At 46.8% G+C, this 26631-nt stretch overlaps 1 protein-coding gene across 1 annotated transcript; it reads left to right on the forward strand.

The window, feature by feature from the left end:
* The first annotated feature begins 381 nt into the window (after positions 1-381).
* gnb1l (guanine nucleotide binding protein (G protein), beta polypeptide 1-like) lies at positions 382-21840 on the forward strand. The gene is made up of 7 exons (XM_030357646.1): positions 382-449; positions 5361-5501; positions 5749-5874; positions 6195-6357; positions 10435-10527; positions 15743-15961; positions 21169-21840. Exons 2-7 carry the CDS (start codon positions 5389-5391, stop codon positions 21445-21447), a joined length of 993 nt encoding a protein of 330 aa, XP_030213506.1. The 5' UTR covers positions 382-449; positions 5361-5388; the 3' UTR covers positions 21448-21840.
* Positions 21841-26631: the final 4791 nt, after the last annotated feature.

A 26631-nucleotide genomic window follows, 5' to 3' on the forward strand; every position in this document is an offset into this window, starting at 1 on the left:
AGGTGTCTCCCATGCCCTCTCATGAAAGGAGTCTGTGTGCTCTGTGGATTAGGTCCTGGTGTGTTTTTTTTGTCTTTTTCTCATTATACTGAGACGGATGGGAAAAAAAAAAAAGCACTCTACTGTTTACAAGCTATCATATGATTTGACAGACCCCATCTCATCTACCTGCATTTGAATTTTTGAGAAAGGAAATACTTAATATTTTTTTGTTGTTTATATTGTGATACATTTCACTCTCACTTTGCTATGCTGTATATAGATTAATATGGATACATATGATTGTATGATATCATTAAAACAAATACAATACAGAGGGAGAGAAAAAAAACGGAGTGAGAGGGAGGGTTTATTTTTTCCTAGCAGGCGCGTCAGGGGCAGCTAATCTGAAAATAAGGGTCCTTCAAGTTCAACGGCGCATATTTTGGTTTCACCGCACGTCTGCCAAGGTATTTCAGCTTTCTGACTCCTGTCAAACTTTAATGAATTACTCACGAGTCGTTTGGAGAAATTTGCTCAAAGTCATCCAACGGCTTTCATTACTATAGAATGACAGCGCAATGCATTTTCCCGCGCTGGAAGAGTTGGTTTGGTGTAGCTGGCCAAGCTAATAGGACCAGCTCAATATGTTTGAGCTGGTACTATTAAGTACCGATGGATTTTTTGTTGATTTTTTTTTCAGATGTCGTGTCGCCTTCTTCAGTGTGGTTGGATTTAGTAACGTTCGTTAGCCTATAGGAGTGAGAGAAACGGCAACAAATGTAGTCGCATTGTCTTTGCTGGGCGCCTATATTGAAACGGGATTGAATTGAATGAACGAAGGCTCTAATTTTCTCAATGTTTGGGTTCTAAATTACATCTTAAATCCATGTCTACCTCAACGTTTGTGTCATTGTCACAATGCTTCACCTATCCACTTCCGATCAACCACGGAGTGTATCGTTGACGCCGTGTGTCAGCGGTGCTGTCAGGACCCTTATGTCCCTCTATTCTAGCCAGCCGGTAAATCACCTTCTAGAGGAAATGGGTGATAATACAAACAGATAAGCACCCCCAGTACCTGACCTCCGTAGTCAGGACCTCCCTTAAACCACTAGACACTGCTGCTGACATGGTCCTCCATCACTGCTTGCTTCAATGGGGACCCACAAGTTATTTAGTCCTTATCTGCAGTGGCCCCTGCACAGCATTCACGCTATTGACCCAAACAATGCCACCCCTCACCGCTCACTGCCAACGTGAGTGACAGTGGGTGTGGGTGCACTTGTGTCTGACTTCTGCCTCTATCTTTTGCTGGCTTGTTTGTCCAGTCGAGATTCCGCCTAACAACAACGACATCCCAATGCTCCCCAAAGAAACCGGCCGCTCTGTCACACAATAAAGGGTGTGACACTTCCTTTGCTGTTTATCTAAACAGACTTCTTATAATGGACTGGGCGTTCTATTCAACGCATTTGTTTCATTCTGGGGATGACCTGTATTTGTGGGGCAGGGGAAGGCAGGACAATATGGCATTTATATTGGTTAAAGGACAAGCCCCCCCCCCCCCCCCCCCCCCCCCATGGAAGTACTTCCCCCTCAGAGATAACGGATCCAACCAAAAGCATAACCACAAGCTAACGAAAGCATGATAAACCCACCTCTTTTGAGACATTAAACTCATTATTTTCCTCAGTCAGTGGCACTGAAGTTGCCTCAAATATTAGACTACATTTTTGGCTTGATGAACTAATATCCAAGGCTAGGCACGCTACTGCTAGCCTGATGTAGACGGCATTGGTCTCCAGGTATGTGTAAGCTACTTTCAGTTTTTCATCACGCAGCTCAAATCTCATATTTGACAATGAGGATATCAGGGATGGGGATCTCAGGGTCCCATGGCTCCATAATGGCTCCGGTGAAGACGGGCATTATCCAGCATCTATTAAAACCCCTCCCTGTGATCAGCACCCCTCCCCTCCCTGATCCTGTCTCACTTTTATTTATGAATGGGAGAATATGATGGGGGGGGGGCGGGGGGGGGGGGGGGTACTTGGGTTGGTACTTGCTGATCACATGATATCAGCTTCACAGCATCAGTAGAGGAATTTGGACAGGATTCCCCCTGACCCCCCTCCCCCCCAGCCAACTTTGAAGCCCCATATGATAACGTGTGGTGCTTCCAAACCTGCCCTCCCTAAAGCCAGTGTATGTGAAGCAAGGCAGCGAAACGAGGGGTGTGTGTGTGTAACGGGGAGATGGTGGCTGCGTTTGATCTGAAGGTCGCCAGCCCCTTGCCGGTGCTGAGAGATGGCTGGCGGGCGAGACTGGCTCTTATTTAATAACATGAAGGGGAAGCGGACCTCTCTCTCATAATTAGGCCTAATTACCCAGCAGGTGTGGACAGACAGCCCCAAGAAGAGACAAACTGCCTTTATCCAGGGACTTAGAGTCAGATTACCATGAGCTGTCTTATCTGTGAGAGGGCCAGCAGGAGCCCCAGTTGTCCCAGACCCCTGCCCACTGGCTCCCAGGCTCCTCGCTCAGGTGTATTAACTAGCCAGCCAGATTTTCTATCTCCTATGTCTGCAGCACACGGCTTTAATCAGAACTCTGAGACCTGTTGGTCATAACCGAGATTTATTTGTGATTTTTGAAACTTTTAAATAAGCGCAGTTGCATGAGTTGAATTATCCTGAAATTAAACTACGAATATTGCTTAATCACAATAGGGTTTTTCACCAGCCTATGTAGCGAGACTATGAAACCAGACTGTAGCACAAGAGCTCAGCCTTCAGCAGTGTGTGGTATCAGGCTTGTCGTGTGTTTTGACGTTAAGATCTTCACAGCTGACAGGCAACCGGCTGGTTGCACTGGTTTGTTTGAATTGCCGGCTCTTTCAGGGTTGGCAGTGAAACAATTGAGGTTCCTTTTGTGCATAGCTTTGACTGACATCCTGCCACCAGAAGTGTCCCCCACCGCCAACAGCCCCACCAGCTACTTCGGCCGTTCGGCATGTTTGTATTTGGGCTAGGGACTGGCAGGCGGGCAGCAGCTCTATTGTTTAGTGGGTGGCAGAGCGGGCTGGAGAAAATGCTGATGCCGGAGAAAAATAAGAGGCATGGATAGATAATGCTCAGGGGGAAGTCATACCATTGAATTGTTTAAAAAGTGTCCTGTTTGGCTGGCGTCGCCATGCCCCAGCCTGAGCCCGACATGGTGACAGTCCCCCCAAGACCCCCTCCTCTTGGTGTCACCAGCTTCCTTCTCAGTGTGACATCCTCCAGCACTCAAGAGGGAGGGAGAGAGAGAGGGAGAGAGAGAGAGAGAGAGAAAGCGAGAGCGAGCGTGAGCGAGCATGGCTGGAATGGTGGAATGTTCTCAAGGCCCAGTACAAGGAAACGGCTTGGTCCAGACATAGCTAAGTGTCCGCGGCTCTGATACAAGACAATGAGAAAACCCTAATCCACCTGTTATCATGGTGGGACTCCCACACACACACACACACACACACACACACACACACACACACACACACACACACACACACACACACACACACACACACACACACACACACACACAGTAGGGAATGCAGTCAACCCACCCATGCACAGGTAGGCTTAGCGAGTGGACCCTCACGAAACAATGCAGTCTTTTTTTTTGTTGTCCTTTGCCATTTTTGTCATACTTCATAACTACACAGCCCAAGAGGATTATTGGTTCATGTCCGGTCTGATGGACATGTCAGGTTGCTCTTTGTTCACGAGGTATGGGGAAACTCATCCAATCTGGTTTTATTGATTGAAATTCATCCAAGATTTTTGGGGAATCTTAAACTCTGAGTTCTACAAGTGGATAATATCAGGACTTCAAGTCGAGAATACAACCTTTTGGTAGCTTATGAATGTCTAAGTCCAGTGGATCAGTTAAATACAGCGGTTCCATTTTGTCAGTTGAATGTTGTGGTGGCACTTCCTTTATGTTATATTGCATCTCGGACAGATGAGACGTCTAAATGCACACACTTATAATCAATATACCTAATTAATGTATGCACATACCATTCTCCTCTGTTGCAGAGTGAGCCCCGAAACACATTGTCCACACAGTGCCACTTAACAAAGCTTTACCCCAAAGGTTGGGGTCTGGATCAAAATTAGCGTGTTCCCCATCACCAGAAGCCTTGGAGGGCCGTTATATTCAATAAGACGGATAATAATACCTATTCTTAATGTGTCTGAAGCCCTCCATATTACGGTGTTTGCTGGCCTGTGGCGGCGGCGGCGTAGCAGCGTCTCGGGGGATGACTGCTCTCATTGTGAGGCAGAAGAATGTGGCGCTCGGCCCTTAATTAGGAAGGTTGGCCGGAGGAGTCTGTCTGCGCGGTCGGCAGATTCACATGCACAATTTAACCGCTAACCTCCCAAAATGAGCCGCTCTCGAATGCCTCGCACTCGGGTTTCAGCGTGTGCCAGTCGCCCGGGGGCAAAGGTCACGGTGAGTAAGAGTAAGGCAAGGCAGGGAGGCCTGGCGGGGGGGGTCAACAGGCCACGGCTCAGCAGGTATCCCTCATCTTCTTCAGACTGACCTACCTGGAACACACACACACACGCACGCGCACACACACGCACACACACGCACACGTGGCTGGTATCGGCTCACCTCTCTCGCTCTGTCCCTCTCTACCCGGATCCTCTTTCGTTCCATCGGTCTGCTTTGTCGGCTATTTACATTCTTTCAAACTGCCGGATCACCAGGAGACGCTCCCGACGTTGTTCCGTGATCTGAAGCCGACGCATCCGCTCCGCTCACCGGCTCACCGTACTCGTGGCCTACCTGCAGAAGACATTAAAAAGCTTCATATCGCTTGCTTGTTTTTCGCCCCGGGAAGCAACCGTGCAGTTCAGAGACTGACGGAGGGGGAAGGCTGTAGTCCCACGTCTGTTCACTGTAATTACAGGGTTGCTGATCTGGTGATTTATGATGTATTGAGTGGAAGAGGTGTTATCACAGTACAAAGGATGTAGAGGGCGCAGAAACAGTGGATCTGCAGCCAACTACTGCACCCATACAGCCATGGGGGTTGGAGATACTCACTCCATAGATGAGATGTGCTGAAAGCAACACTATGGTAATAAGGGCTTTAAGGGATACACCTGTGAAAATACAATATGTGCCTTTTTTGATTTACTGAGAACAGAAAACGTTTAGAAAGAGTCGACTTTGGAAATGTTTTGACAGCAACTACGCAAGATCTACAAACGACAGACAACAGTGCAAACAATGAATACAAAGAAGCACGCGATGTAGACCCATACTTGCAATTATCACATTTGAATAATTGCCTGTGGTGTGAAAGTTTACGTTTTCTCTCCTAGGAAGAAGACTGATGGCACCAGTGATCACATGATGTCGCGTCCCTCCCCGACCCCCATCTACACTCTTAGGGGGGCTGCGGCACCCCTCAATACCCTGCACTTCAGTTGCCAGCAGGGGACTCAGCCACTCCTGTACTCTGGGTTAGACAAAAAACACACACACACACACACACACAGGGAGACTGACTTTAAGTAAACAACATGTAGACACCATTAAGTAAAGTGAGTGTGTGTGCAATGCATGTGTCGCTACGTGTGTGTACCTACTGCTGCCAATTCTGCTGCTGTAGTATTTGTAGTGTAGAACAAATACGCCCTTAGCCTTGATCAGGACACATTGTCAACAATACCATCATTCTTTAAACATTCTCCATTGTTTGCCTTGTAGGTCAGGCAAGGGGTCGATCCACGTGTGGAACCTGGACTCCCGGCGGGCGGAGACGGTTCTGGATGGCCACTCCGGGAGCTCCGTCATCTGGGTCAGCACACTGCAGTCCACAGGGGCTCTGCTCAGGTGACTACAACTCGCTGTTATTTCATTACTGATCTCCCTTCCTTCCTGAGAGGTGGATTCACTCTTTTGTAGAGAGCTCTTCATCACCATCATCATCAATTTGCTAACACCTAATGCTCATAATGTCTTAACATTGAGATGAGGGATAAATTAAGGTCCCCTAAGTCACATAAATAAAGGATTTACAGTCCAGAATGCTAGAGGACTTCCGATGAAAGCTTGCCTCCATTATGCCTCCACACTCACTCCTCAATTTATTTTTGATTAGTTTTTCCCTCCAATCTCTCCCCGCTTCTCTCCTCCTATTGGCGGGCATCCAGTCAGGGGCGGGACATGCGTGTGTGTCTGTGGGACCTGAGCGAGGGCCGTGCGGAGGTCTCCGAGTCGCTATGGACGGGCAGCGTGGGCTTCTGCCAGTGCTCCACGCTGGAGACGGGCCAGGGAGCCTGGCTGCTGGCCTGCCCCGGGGAGCAGACTGAGGAGGTACGTGCACACGCATACACACGCATGTGTAGCGTGAAGGGTGTCCTCCGGGGTGACCCTCTCTTCCGAACCCTTGAGGTTGATGGTTCGAACCCCCATTTGGTAGAGTAGTGGTATGGAAGAACTTCCTCCCACGCACGCGCGCGCGCACGCGCGCGCGCGCACACACACACACACACACACACACACACACACACACACACACACACACACACACACACACACACACACACACACACACAGGCTATTCTGTTGGCAGCTGGGTAAACTGGTTGTAACAGTCAGACCCGTCATGACTTGACCTGGCTTGCCAACACTAGCTTTCTGAGTCTGTGAATTATGTCATCCTCTGTCATCGGTCATGTCTCGTTCAATTGTCAAAGCATATTGATATGCAAATTCAGCAAGGTTGAATTTGAATTCTTAGTAGGAATTTCGTTTCTATTAGGTAAGAAATGTAAATAAAAGACTGAGGACCCAGGCACACAGAGCCGAAACGGGCGTAACGATCCGGTTTCGTTTTAAGCAATGACTCCGTAAGGAAGGAGTCATTGCGAAACCGCATCGATCTGTAGAAACGCTGTAGTACACATTCCAGGCCCATAATGCTACTGCTACAGAAATCCAGAAGAAAAAGAAGAGGAAGAGGCGAGCATGCGCATAAAGGCTGCCAGTTGTTTACAAACATACAGTCCGAGAAGAACCAGTAACACGAACAGCACTTCTACGAAGATTGATCTAAATAGATTTGGTGTATTTGTCCGTCCGTAATCCTTTTTCGCTAATTTTGGTCGCGGATTCTCATTAAATATTGCCCTAGCAACCCAACATGGGACATTATCTACTGCAGAATCATCACAAGCATGTAGTCCGCCATCATTGTTGTTGTGAGTTCTGAGACGCCGCGGGCTTAAGTGGTCATTGGCTAGAAGGTCAAGGGGTAGGGCGATGACGTCATCGTTTGCGTTTCAGGCGTCCAAACGAATCCTAACACGAAACCGCATAGGTCCGGATAGATTTGAAACCACCTTCGGACGTGGTTTCACAAATGTGCGGTTTCGGGCACCGGATTCGCCGGCTCCGTCTGGACGGTCGGCCGAAACGCACAAGACTTGTGCGGTTTGACCAAAAAAACGGCTCCGTGTGCAAGGGGCCTGAATCATATGCTGATCACATCTGTGAAAAGAACTCAACGAGAAAGACTTGTTCTTATCGAATGCTTTGTTTGATAGGCCTCACGTTTTAAGACCGCAGCACACACTACAGGTCATCTGAAGTCACTGGCCAACACACACAGTAACCGGTCAACCCTTATACAACCACTGGTCAGCGCACACAGTGGTCATAACTGATCATGACCCTTAGATCAGAAGTGAAGCACCCTTCGCCATACATCCTAAGTTTGCACTCTTGCATGGCCTGCACGCCTACATTTTCGGCATTGCTGTGCACTCACATGCCCAGGTCTTGATAAAATGCAAATTAGACATAGAAGAAATAAAGGCCTGCTCTTCAACCCTCTCTCTGCATCTTAAAGGAGAAATCCGGTGTAATTGGATTTGGGATATATTTGGTATGATAACGTGTTGGAATGTTCGTTTTGGAGCAAAAAAGCGCGTATAGACGCATTCTTCAGTTGGCTGTTTTTAGCCGATTCTATCAAAACGCTATAAACTTCAAACAACTGGGGCATGTGTTATGCCAAGAACTAAATCGCTATTTTAAACCACTTAAAGGCTAGAAGTAGCCCGACACTTCTTTGGTAGTATAATAATAATGTTTTGGATGTTAAGACCCTTATTATACTTCTAGCCTTTTAAGTGGTTTAAAAAACGATATAGTTTTTACCATAACACATGCCCCGATCGTTCCAAGTTTATAGCGTTTTGGTAGAATCTGCAAAAAAAAAGCCAACTTAAGAATGCGTCTATACGCGCTTTTTTGCTCCCAAACGAACATTCCAACTTGTTATCATACTAAACATATCCCAGATCCATTTTACACCGGATTTCTCCTTTAACCGAGTACTTTGTATTAGCATTCTCTGACGCTATTGTAAACGGGTGCATTGATGTCCTCGCTAGTAATCGAAACCACCGTGGCTGGTAAAGTTGCTGCTTTGACTGCTGGGTTAGTGTCCATCGGACCACTTTACCAGGTGAATGAAACTAATGACCCGCTCTGGTCTGAAGGTAAATTGTTTGGTGGAGGGGCATGGGGGGTTGAGGACAATACAGCCATCACTTATTCCGTCCAGATTCATGTTACTAGCTCTTCTGTTGAGGAGCAACACTTGAAAGGGGACCAGAGAGGACATCTGATCCAGGCAAACGCACCCTCGCTAACTCCGCTCGGCATGGCCAGGCTTCTGGGCGCCTGCCATTCCCTGCATCTCAATAATGCCATTGTCCCGATAGAGACACACACACAAACACACACACACAGACACATGCACTTGCTCAAAGGCAGATGCATTACACCGTCCGAAACACTTGCAAGAGATCCGTCTTTTTGTCTCTTGCAGGCCTCATACACGATTCCTTACACATGGTATTCTACACATGCAGTTATTGGCAACAGAAAGCGATATAAAATACAATTATTTGATATGCTTATGGGTCAGGCAGACGTCGGGTCATTGCCAGTCCACTAAGCCACAATTGGTGTTTGTTAAATGGTGATAACGTGGTAAATAGTATTGTGGAATACTACTAAGAAAAGGGTTAAAAATAAATGGTTGGATCGACATTAGTACAGCTCTGTTCTCTGCATACTCTGTACTGCAAAACGGACAAGCTATTCAGACAAGGACAAGCAATTTCGAAACATGAATGCTGGAGCACATTTGCAACAAACCACACATGAAACTAGCTACTAAGTAAAAGGGCGTAAATCTCGACTATAAAATCCCTGCTTATCCATTTCCATGTTTTTTCCCTCTTCGCTGTTTACTGCTCACATGGGGCGCTGGGGAGTCGGCAGCCAAGGGGGAGACATTAATTAATAGTGTTTACGAGCGACGCGATGCCACACATGAAGCGCCTACCACCTGAGGCGCAGGCTGCTCCTAGCCCCGGCCTGGTAAACACGGGGCTGAGATGGAGCTGCGCGCTAACACACAGATGGCTTCCGCACAGCGACGCTCTATTAGCGGCCACCTGATGAGGATGAATACGTGCATCCTCTAGCGTGGTTTCCCCCTTCCCCCGAAGGGAATCCGTATCGGGGTTGCCAGCAAGGCCACGTGTGTGTGTGTGTGTGTTTGTGTGTGTGTGTGCGTGCGTGCGTGTGTGTGTGTGTGTGTGTGCACATGTGCTCCGGAATACACTTGCAGGCATACAGTCCATCAAAGGCTTTCATTAGTATGTGTGTGTGTGCGTGGCGGGAGGGGTGCCAGTGTGCGTGGAGAAGTGCAGTGTTAAACACGCCGCTGGGTCAGGGTTTAGCTGGATTTATTATAGACAGGCCCGACCGGCCAGCCCCTGATGGATAGCGCTGTAGGTTGTGCTCGCAGGCTCCCGTCAGCCAGACTAAGGTCCCCACCCAGACTCACAGAATCGGGTTGCGCTTCTCGGCTAAACACACAAAGAAATCCAGAGTTAGGATATCAATTGTGTGCGAAATGTTCTAATGCAACCACAATTTGTGTGGCCGAGTTGCAATTCAAGGGAAGGCCAACTTTGAATTAAAATTAATTTGGCAGCTTCAATTTAACTGGCAGCAAATAGTAATACAGATAAATGGTAATAAAGGGTACTTTATAGAATAGTGTAGTGGCTAGGGTTTTTGGACGAAAGGATACTGGGTTTGATCCCAAAGGTACACAACCTGCCGGTACGCATCCTTATAGCAAAATGCATAACCTCTACTTGGTCCTTAAGTAAAGGTTTCTGAATTCACTGTAAGGTGCTTTAGATAATATCGTCACCTAAATGACTAAATAGCAGTATTAAAAAAATTAAAAAGAATTGTCGTTGACTGCCGGCAGCATAGGCTGAACACATAACAAGACCCTCTGTTGGTTGAGATGTGGTTTGAATGCGTTTGCTTTAAGCCCTTTTTATCTCCTCCTTACAGATCAAGATATTTGCATTGCCCGGGAAGACTCTGGTGTGCTCGCTGCTTCCCAGGGCCAAGCTGGGGATGGTCATGTGTCTCCAACTGTGGCAGGTATGTCCAATCTTCTCTGATATGATCTTAGAAGCTAATTATAGTTCTTATCATTCCCTAGTTGGGAATTTCGTTTGTATGGCTCTATATCTCTGCCAAAATCCCACACAACAAACATATCCTTGCAGATTGTGAGTACTTTTACTGCACCGTGCGCAGTATTTCTTTGCTCGTGCTTAGAAATAAGCACGAGCATATAATTATATATATATATATTGGCACCTCACTTCTTCCACTATGTTTCACCTAGAGACTCTATTACAAATTTTAATATTGTTGATTTACATGCTAATGTAAATCATCACACTTGATCTTAAGTACAAACAGAGATAGCCGTTATCACTTACACTTGTTGAGATTCAAGTTTTTTTTCTTTACCTGTTTCTTATATTTTCAGTTGGGGCTCATTTTCTCTCATTGGCCAAGATGACTATTACAAAAGTTAAACATTTAGGACGTAGTGGAGCCTTACAACGTCAATAATTGGCCTAGAAACACAATATAAAGCTTAAAGTGTTAAAATTCTTCTTGTAACACTTTCACTGTTTCACTGGAGTTGCAATTCTTCAATGATTGGAAAATATACTTGTTAAGTATCAGGTTTTTTTGTGTAGCGACCCCGTTTCTATTCATTTCTTTACGTCCTAAGCTGTGTAGCTTTATTAAACATATTTTCAACGGCACGACACATTTTCTGCAAGAATGCATTTTCTGGTTGGTTACATGTTGCCAGACAAGTCCAACTACCTCTTGAAGACCGTAGACCATTTATTAGGGTACATCAAGCCAGTTCCCAATTAACCAAGTCTGCTCAGGAGCTGACCTCTCAGAACATTGGAGAACAATAAGGCGCAGTGTTACCCCTCAGACACCGTGCAGTTGTTTACAAAACGTATGACTATGAGATCATGTGGTCTAAAGGTTAGAGCAACAAACCTTGTTTAGGGGTTACGATGGCCAGTGTTGCAATGGCCTTGGCTGGCTCCGCCTACTTATGGCAAAAAAGAAAATTACACGCGCAAGCAGAGAGACTGTGAGAGAGTGGGGCCCTTCTGCCCACGGGGGTGGCAGTTGTGTAATCATCAGTTGATGATTTCTCCTCTCAGGTTTATTATTGATCTCACAAGCATTAAAAGTCTGCATTAAAAGCTCTTGCAATAATAATTTGTGTGCACATATTAGTTATGTGCTTTTTGGATTGGATGTTTTTTCAGTGATATGCCACCATAATTTAAATATTTATGTAGCCATTGACCATAAGGATTGATCTCTAAGAATATAGTAGATATAGTAGATATTTGATATTGATTATTTTTAAAAAGTTAAAATGATCTGCTGATTGCTCCCTTACTCCGAGCCGTTGCACACTAACGCATAGTAACACGCTTGTCAACACGGCTAGCAAGAGATGCTAATTCAGTTCGATTTATCACTGCCAACTCGTCACAGGTTATTTTTTTCTTCCTCTTTTTCCGTACATTTTTCTCAACTTGCAGAAGGCCCCAACACTGTAATTAGAGCGTTTTTGGAAGGTCCGGGGGGGTTGAAGCTAACATATATCAGCCTGCAGCTGCACACCCGGCCCGGGCTACGATACGCAACGTCTCTGTTTCTCAACGGCTGTCCCAACGTTTAAATTTCCCTGCCAATAATGAGACATGTAATTATTTTCACAGTTAATTTGTAACCCATTGTCTGGTGCTGTTTGCATTTGCATTTGGAATAATTTGAGATGGGGGGGGCTGGGCTGGTTTTGCAGTTCTTAGAGGTCATGCACATGACTTTCTTTAGCATTGCATTTTGTTGAATTACAAACAAACCCACTGGTGGTAATTTCCCCCCTGGGAGGCAAATTCGCTATTAAGCGAAACAGGCATTTAAACAGACAGCTATTTCAGGACCCCTGGGTTGTGTTTGTTTACAGCTCGGCGAGCGCTTGCGTGGCAGTGGCGCTCTGACATGCTGACGTTCTGCAGAGCCTAGCTGCACATACCGACACACGCGGCCTGTTGCCATGTATTATCTTTCCTCCTTGACGTGTATTTCCGAGTTGCAACCCTAAGTTGTTTCCTTTCATCAAGTTGATTTATGATCCGATACGAGTTCTTCGCAGACTACCTGGAAACATAATTATCAATAAAGTTGTACGAGTGTTACAGTGCAGGCAGGGCGCTTTTTACCTCAAAGCCATGTGACGCTAAATCACTTTGGGTTCAGCTACTGCTGCTGTGACACAGCGGAGTGAGGCCTATAAAACTGTCATGCGACTGGATATATGTGTGTGATATATATACTTACCTAAGTGTCTGTGTGTGTGTGTGCGTAACCAAGGATACGCAACGTGTTGCTACATGCTCACACAGGTTGAACATAATTGTCACGTTTTCCTATCAGTCCTAAAAAAATTGGTGAAGTTCGTCTGGTGTTTGTTATCAACTCCCAACTGTTTCCTCACCGTGACACACCCTAGGGAGAGACAGCCAACCGTTTTTTCTACTTTCACTGCCAGCTCACTTTCCCCTCTTCTCTTTCCCTCTGTCTTCCTCCCCATTCCCCGTCACCTTTCTTGCTCACATCTTCTACCCTTGGTACCTGCAAACCTTCTGTGATCATTTTCATCCAGCTGATCGCTCTCTCTTGTCTTCAAACACTTTCGACACAACCTTTGGGGGGAAATTAGCTATAAGCATAGAAAGATAAACTATTATTTTCTACTTCAGAGAACCTTGTCGGACTTAAAGATCCATGTGTCTCTTTCCACTGCATCCATAGGGTGAGTGAGCTTGTTGTCTGATCTCTGTGATTTGATTGGCTGGGAGTGGTGAGTGATAGGACAGACACTGAAGGAAGAAAGTGCATCCATATGTGGAGGCCTCCACTGAGTGTGTGTGTGTGTGTGTATGTGTGTGTGTGCGTGCGCATGCTGGGCCTTGGGGGACAGTAGTTGATATATGATGTGCGAGGCTTTTAAAAGTGAACGGAGGCTAGTGGGGAAGAAGGAAATGTTCCTATGCAGATATCCATCACTCTCAGTTCATCGCCTCTCAAAAAATGCAATAAATAAATAAATAACAATAACACGCAGCCATGACATCATCAGGGCAGACCAGGGCTGAGCGACGCCCACGATGGGTTCCTGATGTGCAGACATGTCGCTGACTGCATCTCAAAAGAAGACCCTCTTTCCTGTCCTTCCTGTGGTTCCGTTAAGTCCAGTTCGTAATGAGTTCGAGGAAGCCCCTCTTTTCTACCGTCCCACCATCTCGGCACCACCTCTTCCCCTGCTCTTTCCCTGTCCGTCCAACCGTTCAGCCAGCTGCTGGTCTTCTTGAGTGATGGATCTCCTCCCACACCCCCCCCCCCCCCCCCCCTCTCCAGTAGAGAGCCCTCTCGTAGAAGGGCCCTATGGAGGATATAATGAATTAGGTGTCTACTCAGGGTTCCCCGACCTCCGAACCCTGACATGATCAATCACGGAGGTCCTACACTTATGTGAAGTGCAAAGGGCCACGGTGAGCCCTCTGGCCTGGAACGCCTGGGCCTGCCTCTCGCCGGCAGGCACGGGCCTCCGCATTCGACTGGGTCCTTCTATTTGTTTTCACAATCTTAACGTTCATCCCGCGCCTTGTGTGTTTGTACGGAATACATACAAGGGCTCTGTCTATCATTTATTCAGCGACGACGGAAGACCTGCAAAAGGGATGGCGTACAATTAGAAGAAGACTTGAGGATGGATGAAACCGTGGCAGTCACAGCACACATATGGAAATCATCTCTTCACCTCCTCGGTTACAGCTTCTCAGGGCAAACAGGGCCCGTGGCAGCATCTACAGTACTTCTCAAGGACCGGAGTACATTGAATTATGTTGGAGGCGAGGCGTAGCAGTTGATCGTAGATATTTAATACCTTCAAAACAGAAACCAAACCTGTGTTGCTCCGCTTGCTAGGCAATGCAAATGGTTGCTCAGAGGTGCTCAGTTAATTGGTAGCTGTAGTGATCAGTGGTATATCCCCCGAGGCCGGGGTGGTGTTGACGCAACACAAGGCCAGGTCTACTGCATACCAAGAGGAGGAATAATGGTGGGAATATTGGCAGCAGAGTGGACTCCACCGCCCCTGTAGGCAGCCCTGCCCATCCCATATCATTCCATCTTCCCTCCTTCCCTGCTTGCTTTTACTCCTTGTTTGTTTTTCTTACTACCTAGACCATACCCCCACCCCCCCCCCCCCGACACAAACACACCACCATATTCCAACCCCCACCCACACATCAGCCGTGACATATGAAGCGATGCAGCTTGTATAAGCTCACCTTTACGTTCTCATTCGCCAGCATGATTTACAGGCCCTCGGCCATTCCTCCCCTCACAGCTCCTCTCTCTTTCTTGCCAGGTGACGTAGAGGAAGCCAGAGACAGCGCAGATGCCCAGAGGTTATCTGTGTCTGTGCACGGCTCTCCATCCAAAGAGGGGGGGGGAAGTAGGGGGGGGGGGGGGGGCTCTTGCGGTGGGAGAGACGCAATGAGTGAGAGGGGGGGGGGGGGGGAGAGAGAGAGACGGAGAGAGAGACATCCTACATAAGTGTCTCTTTTAATTGTCAGACCGCTGGAAGGTTATCTTCGATATTTTCATTACACTTTTAAGCGATGTGGAAGCCGGCTGCAGGCCCTTAGCCCTGTCGGCTGACAGTGGATACAGATGAGGAGCAAAGTGACACGCGGTGTAATGGACTGCTAGCGGGAGGCGGGGGGAGAGGCAGGCTGACGAATGGAGCCCTCCGTGTCCCCCATGGTGTCGGCGGGAGCTTCCAGAACGATAACCCTTGCTCGGCTCAGCTTCTGGGACTGCGCTCTTTTTTTACTTCTTGCGGTTAGTCTCACAGTCTCATCTCCCATCTCTTCCCATCGCTTCCCCTCCACCTCTTTTTGAGTCTTTGTTTCTCCCTGAGGACTCCCCAGTCCTCTTCTCTTCTCTTTCCTCCATAGGCTGTTTTCTGGGTTGTTGGATATTGTGTGTTTTTAGGTTGGAAATGGAAAACAGGGCTTGTATATCTTGACACCACATCACGACTGCCTCCATTTCGGAAGTTTACGAGCATAGGATTCATTACTATGTAAAATTACATCGGGCAACAGAAAATCCCATGATGCATTCTGATGTTCAAGCCCTATAAAGTGTTCAGAGTCTTAAATCAACTTTCCTTCAATGCACCCAGCCAGACGCGGGCCCCGGGCCGCTCCTGTTGGCGGGCTATGAGGACGGGTCTTTGCTGCTGTGGGACGTGGCCCAGAGGTCCGTCCTCAGCCAGGCCTCCGCGACTCTCCCCGAGCCCCTCATGTGCCTCGCCTTCGACCCGCGGCGACTGAAGGGTGTGGCCGGTTCCTCGGACAAGACCCTCCAGCCCTGGGTTCTGGACCAGAACAAGAACCTGCAGGTGAGTGAGAGGGGTGCACGGTGATTCTATAGCGAGGTTCCTGTGTAAGTCTGAAAGGTTTGGAACATGACCTGAATTTGGATGACATTTTTAAAGGCAGGGATAAATATCTACCCTCAACACCCAAAAACAAACGAGTTATACTCCTAACCCCAACATGCTCCTGACATCTTGAGCATGTTGTGGTGTCTCAATGTTCTAAGTCTGCTTAATGACTAAACATTAAACTACACACACAAACGCACACAAGCTTGACAGTGGTAACCATTCACTGAGTGATAATCAGGAAGAACAACAATAACAGGTTATTATGCACCGACTTATTACACAAACACGTTTCTATTGTTACCCCCCGACACATCTGTGTTTTCCCATAGACATATACTCACCATACTCACTACATAACGCACCAGATTGAGAATACCCCCGAAACCTTAGTCAGAATCCAATGCATTGCCAGCACGTCTTCAGCCCGCTTCGGGTCTGCTCCTATGACAAAGACAAACACAACAAATAGCCTGTCAGAGGCGCGCCATACCTCATCTCCCGTAACAGCCAGTGCATCATGAGTCACAACGCCTCATTAGCCACTATATATTTTGTTGATTCCACGAGCAGAAGGCAGTGACCCCGTGTCTCAGCCAGCGGCCATGAATCAGCTTCAGGAGAGGGGAACCCTGAGTTGATGTACAGAACTTGGACCCGTATTATTGTTTCCAGAACCTTCTTTTTACAAATGAACGCTTGAATTAGAAATCTTTGCAAAGCCTCCCCCGCTTCTCGATTTTATTTCGCCTTTCTTTGCCCGAACACACATCTGAGAAAACAACGTGCAAGAGCACTCCCACTATGCTGAAAAATCGGAGGATAACAATGATTGTTGGAGTTTATTATTTTTCACAAGTAACGAAATATGACCGAGTGTGTAATCCGAGACAAAGACGATTGGGGAAGAAGAGCGTTGAGGTGGGGGGGCCGGCGGGTGGGTAGTTGGTGGTGGTCTGTGGGGGTGGGTTGCTCAGTGTTCGGGTGTGGGCCTCGGTGTACGGAGCCAGCGGGGGCTTTTAAATAATCCTGAAGTTCAGCCTGGTGTGACGTCCAGACAGCTGTCCCAGTTCCTCCCCTACAAAAGTATTTTTGTGCTGTATTAGAGGGGTGGGAATGGACCTGCCGGGCTGTGACAGACGACCCGCGAGAGGTAATAAAAATATCAAAACCTCGGGGCCTCCGAAAGCCAAACAGAAAACATGTCTGCAGCGAGAGGGAACAGTAGTTACCAGCGGGCGGCCTCAGTAAAGCAGTATGGGGGCTATGAGCAGCACAGCGCGGATGTTTTAGAGTCTCAGTATTGTCATCACATTTCCACCCAATTAACTTTATATTCTTTGAATTGGTTTAGGTGCGCTAATTAATTTGTGACTTACATTTTTTTTTACAAGTTTTGACAAGTAGTAGTAGTTTTAGACTTTATGTGATTATATCATAATAATAATCATTAATTATACCAATTCGTTTTTGATTATTCCTGGGATTGCTTTGCATGAGATTTGAGAGAGAAAATTCATAGGTCCTTTTCTTTCATTGTTATCATGTCATCTCCACTCTGGAGTAAGGACTAGCAGCACACTGTTGGTATTGTCATGGTTGCTTCAATGAACGGGATTGTGTCGCAAGACGCTGCAATTCCCCATGATTTCCATTATTCATTCCTATCATCCGGTAATCCTGGGTGCCACATGATGCCTCTGCCTCACCCAGATACCCCTAGGCCAAAGTGGACTCTGTTCCCTCTGTGCATGGCATAGAGCAGGGCTGTCTGGAACTGTCAGAGGCAGGGTGAAGGGAGGAAAGCAGAGTTCTACACAATGCAGTGCGCGTATGATTTACTGGGGGGCCAAGGCCTGCAGAGAGAGTTTATCAAGCCCTGATAAGGACTGATAGCCTATGGAATGGCAGTTTAATGTATTACACATGCCTCCCAGGGGCCCTTTATCTGCCCCTGATGATCTTAAGAGAGCCTGCAACCTTGCTATCTGTTCCTCAAAGAGGATACATCTTCTGCTCTCCCTCCTGCCCACACTCCAACCCCCTGCACACATTTCTGACGTTTGTGTCAGTGCAAGAGTGTAAGGATGTGGGTGTCGAAATGGGTTTAAAGGCTTTTAAGAAAGACAGACACATATTTAAGCAACCGCTCAGCATATTGTTATGAGCGGAGACTGGTTCCTCCAGATTTAAGTGAAGGGAGAAAGGGTCACAATGGAGAAAAAAGACAACGAGACGGGGATTAGCAGGGTACACCATGCATGGCTGAAAGCCTTTCTCCGAGACATGAAGACAGCTCAGTACAGGTGGAGCTTCTGATCCTTGTCGTTCCCAGAACGCAAAAGCATAGGCCTTCACTGTCCTACCATGTTCCCCTGCCAATCACCTGCATGGCATCATCCCTGGATTATTCATTTCTCCACCTATTGCAAGCAAACGGTGAGGTCGGCCAATCTTCACGGTCGGGTGAGACGGTGGGAAGGAAGATCAGGGAAGAATGACTTTAATTGGGACTTTTTGTGAGGCCTTCCTGAGCTGTCAGAAATGATGGCCTTAACTTTTATTTTTTTGTTTATTTGTCCCACCTCTCTCTGAAAAGAAAGACTCACCCACCTGACATGTCCATCTCCTGTCAGCCAAAGCCAAGCTCTGACAGGCCAGGTGACAAAAGGCTGTAATCTCCCCACTGCGGAGCCTGGTGCGGGGTGTGTCAGAAACACTGCAGAAAAAAAGGCTGTCCTGGGCCGACAGGCTCGAGTGAGTAAGCGTTGATGGGTCGTTTCAATAGAACAGCGTGAACGCAGAAAATCGGTGCCAAATATTTGAGAATGAGGGGAGAAAAAGAGGGTTTTGAGTGAGATGTGCCAAGTGGAGGCCTTCCTTTGAACGACTTTTCTGTTGGCAAGAAACTGAAAAAGACGGAACATTTAAAAAAAAAAAGAATCTCAAGTGTGAGTTTGTATTGGATCAGTTGAAGCCCGCGGAACGTTTCTCGTAGACTCCTGCCAGCTGGGAATACTGGGATTTAGACTGCGTGTCTCCGTGTGTGAGGTGTCTATGTACAAGTATGTTTGTGTGTGCATGTGGCCATGTGCAGGCTATAGCCTGGGCCAGAGACAGCCTGCACCCTGACACAAACAAAAAGGAATGGGTTCTTAAGACGGATGCCGGTCATGATGAGAGTTTGATGGTGAGGGAGCAAAGTGAAAGAATAATGGTGGTGTCTGGAAGTGCTAGCCAAAAACTCCCAGGTTAGCACTAATGGATTTCATTTAAGGATTGAGCCCTGGCTAATAGCAGTGCTAGCAGACCAGCACGGTTCCGTGCAATAGCATCGGGATTCATCCCTATCCCCTAGGGAAATTGAATTGACATCGTCCTTTAGCCACATTTTCCTCTGAAACCCGAGCCGTAGCCCAAGTCGTGTGATGGATTTTCATTTTTTACTTTCCAAAGCAACCTGTATTGGGATCATTTGTTGGCCAGGACTTGGACAGATGTAGCAGGGAAACCGTTAGTCTAATGAACACTTTTGGTTTTTACTACAGGAAATTAGCCCTGGAAGGTACAAGCCAACACCAGCCATTGTAAGCCCCCAGTGGTAGATTATCCACCTCCCACTGCTACTCAGAGCAGAGAAAGTTTTAACAATTATCCAGCCGTCTCTGCCTAATGGCTGTTACTACGTCACAACCCATTTTCTCTTTACACTTTCCCCTTCTACTGCATAAATGTCTTTCTCTGACAGAAACAATGGGAAACAAAACAAACACAAATAGATACTTAAAACCGTCATTACCGAGGCCGTAATCCAAACCAGATGGGGAGAGGTCGAGGCATACCAACTTCCTGAGGTAATATCGGGGTTCAAAACAATCTGTCTTTCACCCCTAATGTCCTTTTGTAGCGCTGCATCTGTCTGCCTCGGTCTAAGCAGTCATGAGCCGCTTCACACAAACGGCGCTAGTGACGATCGGTTGCTTTACCAAGAAATATAAACCCAGAACTAAAATAAAGAATTGGAAAACACAACAGCATGTTCTTAATTCACATTCCTGCTCTCTCATTTTGATCAATGACATTCCCGCCTGCTCTCTTTCTCCTGCAGCCATTCTATTCCACTTCCTCCGCTCGTTCTCGGGGTACCTGGTTTATATCTTCCACATGCCGGCTCTAGATGGGTTTCCAGCGCAGAACAGGAGCACGCAGATAAATTCTCTGGCGTCTCCTCCTGCACGGGGCCATTAGTCTCCCTGGACACCGCTTATGAAGTCGATTTTACGCTGTCCAGTTTGATTTCGGCTCTCGAAGCCAGATGTGCTTGTCCTATTCGCTGATCACAAGTGCCGCGATCCCCTGGCCACAGGAAGAGCACGTTTCAGGCCCAGAGGAATGTCCTCCGCGGCAACGGGGCCTTCTGCCGCCATTAGTTATGATGTGTCAGAATGTTGCCCGTTTGCAACGGTTGATACAGTCCTACGAACAGTGTAGATCACAGGCAGTGGAATCGGGGGGGGGGGGGGTCTTTATCGAGTCTCTTCTGCCGCTGACCAGACCTATCAGTGCATATGCAATACATCAGAGGTGCTTAAGGCAACAACCGTTCGACAAAACAAGCATTTCACCAGGGCCGTCGCTCTCCTTGACGCTCAGCGTGACAAAGGTAATTCAAGTCCGTCGTGCCTCCCCCCCCACACACACACACACACACACACACACACACACACACACACACACAGTCCCCACTCTCGCTACAAACCAAACAGTTGAACGGCGAGAGGCGTGCTGCCGGCCTGCTGCGCTGTAATGTTTTCTGTTGGTCGACGACGGTGGTCCGTGGTTATGGTCCCCAGGTCTGGCGGACGAAGGCTTCCATTTTGGCTCCCAGTCCACAAATCTCAAAGTTTTTGTTTCTAACATGCTCTGATCTTAATTCAGAAACTTTTTCCCGTTTTGAAGCGTCCCAGTGTATGGTTTCATTATATTTTCATGGTAATCGAGGACTCTAGCATCGCCACCAACTAACGTTGCTGAAAGTTCATCATATAGATGCATGCAATTGATTTGAAATGTTTCCATGCATCTACTTGTTGCGTTGTGAGTAGAGCGAGAGGTGGCCATGTTGGGGAACCAGACCTAACACTTTGTGATTGTTGTTGTAGCTCACGGACCCCGTGACTCTGGTCAACCCTGGGGTCTCCCAGCTGTGTATCCGTGGAGACGGTAAACTCCTAGCGTCGGCTGGCTGGGACCACCGCGTGCGTGTGTTCGGCTGGAAGAAGCTGCGGCCGCTTGCAGTGCTGCAGCACCACGCCGACATGGTGCTCGGTGTGGCCTTCTCGGACCACCAGGACCCCCGGCAGAGGCTCTTGGCAGCGGGCTCCAAGGACCAGCGCATCAGCCTCTGGTCCATATACAATGAAGGGGCGGACACTGGTTGAGGACTCGGTACCCTGGGGGTGAACTTTAAGGGCTGACTTTTTTTCGGGGGGTCCTTAATTACTTCAACACCAATGCTTTACTTGATTGGACACTGGATTGTGGCGTTTCATCACCTGTCATTAAGCGTGAATAGCACTTGATTGTTTGATTGATCAATGGTGTTTTGATGATGTGTTTTTTATTTTTATTTTTTTTACATCAAGTACCCTTCATCAAAATTTGTTTATGTTTTGTAAGTGTTGCATTATACATTATAGTGGGCAAAGGAATGCATTAATTAACACATATGTGAATAAGCTGGACTTTTCAATCCCTGATATTAATCATTGTGTATCCATAAGACACTGGCTGGACTTTGTCTGAAAATCAATAAAACAAGTTTTAGCACAAAACTAGTTTTGGCATTTGATTCACACAAGGCCAAACACCATGCTATTTTTCTCGAGCCAGTAGTCAGCATTATAATAAGCCTGTCCAATTGTGTAGCACAGCCTGGCGTTGAATGCACCTAAGCCATTGTTTGGGCTTATCTGGTGGGAGATTTGCTCCAGTGCACTTGAATTTGAGGCATAAGTTGGAGCTGAGCGGCTGTGTCATCCAGCGTTGTTTTTCTTACGGCGCTATAGGTCGGCTGCGGCCCTCCTGCCTGACCCCGGCAGTATTTGTCAAACAAGGTTAATCACAGCCCCGACATGGGGAACACAGGCCTGTTGGTTTAGTAGACTCACATTCAGACCACCACCGTCTGCATTGTTTGTTGGAGCACTTTATTGTCCGCACTTCAGGTCAAATGTGTGTGTATGTGAGGTCTGTTACATTTTGCTCCAAAACCTATTTTAGGGAGTTAATCAGCGATTATTTTGAGTTTGGTCCTTATTTAATTTTTCGTTTAACCAGATAAAACCAAACAAGTAGAAGGTATTCTATCGCCATCTTTGTTGTCACCGACTGAATCAATAACTGTTGCATCATGGAAGCTCATATGCAATTGTTCCATAGTGCTTCTGCAGTTGTGGGGGGTCTGGAAAAGCACACAGGCGTTTAACTTCAGTGTATAGCTATGAGAGAAGAACGACATGCTGTACAGGAAAGTTGCCTCAGGGAAGTCATAATGCTTAGTGTGGTGGAAAGTTTAAGCTGTTCATTATACGTCCATTTGTTTTGCAATATTGTCATTCAAGGATGGGGGATAACCCCTATTAGAGGGTATTTCTTTCTTGATTTTAAAGGTTATAAGGCTGTTAGGATACAGAGGAACTTATGCTGGGTTTGAGCCTGTGCAACCAATTGGCTGTTTATTAGAAACATTCTGAGACCTCAGATTCAATGTGAATTTTAAATTTATCTTCGGCATAAACATAAGTACATCTAACTGAATTAAATTGTGATTATTTGATCCAAAATTAATTTGCATGGCAAAAAAAGGTATGTTTTGCCATGTAAATTCAGGGAAATTTAATCTTTTTAATTTACCATGACTTTTGTATCGAACTTTAAATAATATACATGTATCATGCATAAAGATTCAACCTCGTGTGGAAATTATGAATGCAAGTTCCCTGGTCAATTAGCCTATTAACATTACACTATTAATGCATATGAATAGGCCTATATCAAAATGATCATGGCATGAACAACAGGTCATGAAATGAAAGAGATATACGGGCCGGCTAGCATTTTTACATGCATTTATATCAGTTAGGGTGTGATTTTATTGATACAGCTAGGCTATTTAAATCATTATCGATCCGAATTGACTGATTGGTATATCCAGGCAACTTCAAGCTACGAGCTATCTGAAATGTTACGTAGGGCCTACTGCTACTTTAACCGATCAATTATCCGTCATGTTTAATTGCAGTTGTTCTACAAATTGCAGTTAGGCTAATTCATTATTTTCTTCATTGGCTTCTAATATAAAACACAACCTGGCCTTTAAGTTGCAGGCTGAAAATCACGAGTGGAATTCGTAAGTTAACCTAACACAAAAGGCCTCTACTTTTAGGACGGTCGATGTTATTGTAGTTCTTGGTGAACCTACCTACCGCTGACTTCACTCATCCCAATGGTTTCCTAACGGTCTGGACGGGACGGGACGCGGCGTGCGCTCGCTTCCGTCCCGTCCCTGATAAATCAAACTCCAGCCCCCGTCGCTGCGGACGTCTGCTGATAAGAAGGACAACAACCTGCTGGTCCGGCGGAGGGGTTGCAGGGGGAGGGGATTTGGCGATCATCGTAAATCACTTCTTAATTGCTCATTTAGGAAGTCAATAGATGGATAGAGGGAGCAAAACACACACGCAGAACCACTCGCACACGAATAGGCGACACAATAGGGGGAGGACTCCTTTATCACTAGTGTCTTCCTTGGCCCTGAAGGTCATGGGTCACCCTTGCCTCCTGTTTGTGCGCGCGCGTGTGTGTGTGTGTGTGTGTGTGTGTGTGTGTGTGTGTGTGTGTGTGTGTGTGTGTGTGTGTGTGTGTGTGTGTGTGTGTGTGTGTGTGTGTGTGTGTGTGCGCGTGTGTTCGTGTGTGTGTGTGTGTGTGTGTGTGTGTTTACGTTTACGTGCCTCGTGTAGGCTATATGTTTGTTCTGCCAAATGAAATTTTCCCAGCCACGTGAGGCAATGAAAGTTTTAAATGTATGTAGACCTACCGAATAAAATATGAGCAACTATGCAATTATTATGAGTCTTGTGTCTGAGTAGGCCTATGTGTTTATTTGTGCTACTGGCTGCGATGGCAGGCGCAACACAAACTGCAGTGGGTTTGGTTCAACCCGCCTTTAGTCGCCTCCTCAACCGGGCCATCCCGGCTTGTTTTAGCTGTCCCCAGATATGGACAGGCGGCAGTGTACACAGAGACGAATCAAATGGGGCGAAGCCCTGATATGCCTGTCACAACAGCTGTTCCAGATGCAGCCAAGTGTCAAATGATGCCCGGTGTTGCGTTATCCCTCATCCTCCATCTCCGCCACCTCCTCCACCTCCTCATTCTTCAATGGCAACTCCTTGGCGCTCAGGACATCTGGCTGTATTCACTATTAAGCAGTTTGACTGCGGTGTTTTGCAAAATGAGTGATTCATCCGTCTATTATTCTTAGCGTTATCGTAGCCTATAAGACCCGATGAAGGCCTTCCAGAACAGTCTCGAGTGTTTTATGCAGAAAGGTGACGTTGGTTGTTGTATTCTGAGCAATAAGATGGTGTTTCTAAATCCATGGACTTGCTGTTCCCATCAACACCTTGGGAAGGCGCAGTTTATTCGTTTCGGCCGCCAAATAAAAGAAAGCGTTGCTTATTTACCTTATGGATTCTGCGGTGTTCAAAAAATAAAAATGTTCTCATTGCCCCTGTATTTATTTAAAAATATCGCTCACTTTATATCGCCCTTGAATCCCAGCTCCAGATTGATCCAGATCAGTCAACAGTTGAGTGTACGGTAACAAACCCACCGCATCATGGTGGGTTATCGTGGTGATACGCGACCCCCCCACAGGGCCGACGACCACCGGCTCACATCAATGCCCGACGCTGTGAGAATAAACACAGCTGGGGGGAGGGGGGGGGGGGGGGGGGGGGGTGGGGGGAAGCTCGGCGGAAGGGTCCTGACTCTCGGTGTCCCCACCCCCCGACATCCTGACAGACCCCTTCTCGCTCCGTCCAGGCGGGCCTCGCTTCACGCAGAGGACCCTCAGCCCGTCGGAGGCTTCCTGCCGAGGGCGCAGAGCAGAGGAACTGAGAAAACATCGGGATGGAAAACGGGTCGAGTGTTTTGGGCTCAGCTGCACCTTCACAACCGCAGCCGGCTGGTGCAGTTGCCTTTAAGAAGATCTTTAGTGATCCTTTTTAGGGAAGATAAAATAAACTAATTACGCATTTAGAAATATCTACAACCTTCATATTTGTGATATTTTCCATGTCACTTTTCCATGATAATTTCCATGTAACATGTAATTACGTCGTATTATAGGATTATTATAGGCTTAAGTGGTGTTATTGAAGCGTGTTTAATGATAGGCGCTGACCAGCCCACGTGACTTGGGCTGTTGTTGGCTGGTGGAACCCCAAACAAGAAAAATCATACACCCAATTAGGCGTGGCTTAAATAAGTGGAAACATTATTTAACCTTTGACTCCTTTACAAGCCATTAACAGTCATAGGTCAGGCACGCGTGGCGGCGTCCCTTTCTTTACCTCGGCGCTCAAAGGCAAATGTGTTCGCAGAAAAAATGACATTATGAAAAGAATCATTAGTACGAACGTTTCCTTTCTGCTCCGTGACAGTAACAAATCCCAAAGCAGACGTTTCTTTCCCATTGAGATTATCCTTGACAAAAAAAATATCACAGAACTGTCCCATTACATGTGAAGAATGATATCCTTTTGGTCGGAGGAAATGTATCCTACTACTTTTATTTATGTGCCTTGATGGTCCGAATTTCTCGAAAACGTGTGCCATGCATGGAGCACATTAATCAAGTTTGAGAATAAAATCAATCAATGAATAATATAATATTGGACATGCAAAAAGCAGGCCATTATATAAAACAATTCTCACCACCATTTTCTTTTATTCATTACCTTATCTCACTTATTTAACTTTATCTTATATATTTATTAATGTTGCTTACCCCTTTGATATGTTAGACCATCTAATAGACCCGACCAGCTATCCTGTGTGTGTGTGTGTGTGTGTGTGTGTGTGTGTGTGTGTGTGTGTGTGTGTGTGTGTGTGTGTGTGTGTGTGTGTGTGTGTGTGTGGCAGCACATGTGTATGTGCTTAATCAGACATGTACATGTGTTTGTGTGTGTGTGTGTGTGTGTGTGTGTGTGTGTGTGTGTGTGTGTGTTTGTGTGTGTGTGTGTGTGTGTGTGTGCACGTGTGCGTGTTTGTAAGTGTGTCTCTCTGTCCGTAAGCATGTGTGTACGGGATGAGTGTATGCATGCATATTTCATACAGCCAGGTGCGGATCCCCACATTTGAACTGCAGTTCATTGTAGGGCTGGTGAATGTTTAGACAGCTTCCCCAGTCCTCCAGAGTGCACATGCACCGCCCATTCAAGCTCCTAAATCCAGGGATCTCAGAAAACACGAACAAAGCTATCAGCTAATCTATTCCTCCCCATCTTGAAACAGCAGAGCAGGCTTCGAACGGAAACATGTTGGCCATTTTGATAGAA

Source organism: Gadus morhua, chromosome 6 (genome assembly GCF_902167405.1).
Source record: "Gadus morhua chromosome 6, gadMor3.0, whole genome shotgun sequence".
Taxonomy (NCBI): Eukaryota; Metazoa; Chordata; class Actinopteri; order Gadiformes; family Gadidae; genus Gadus; species Gadus morhua.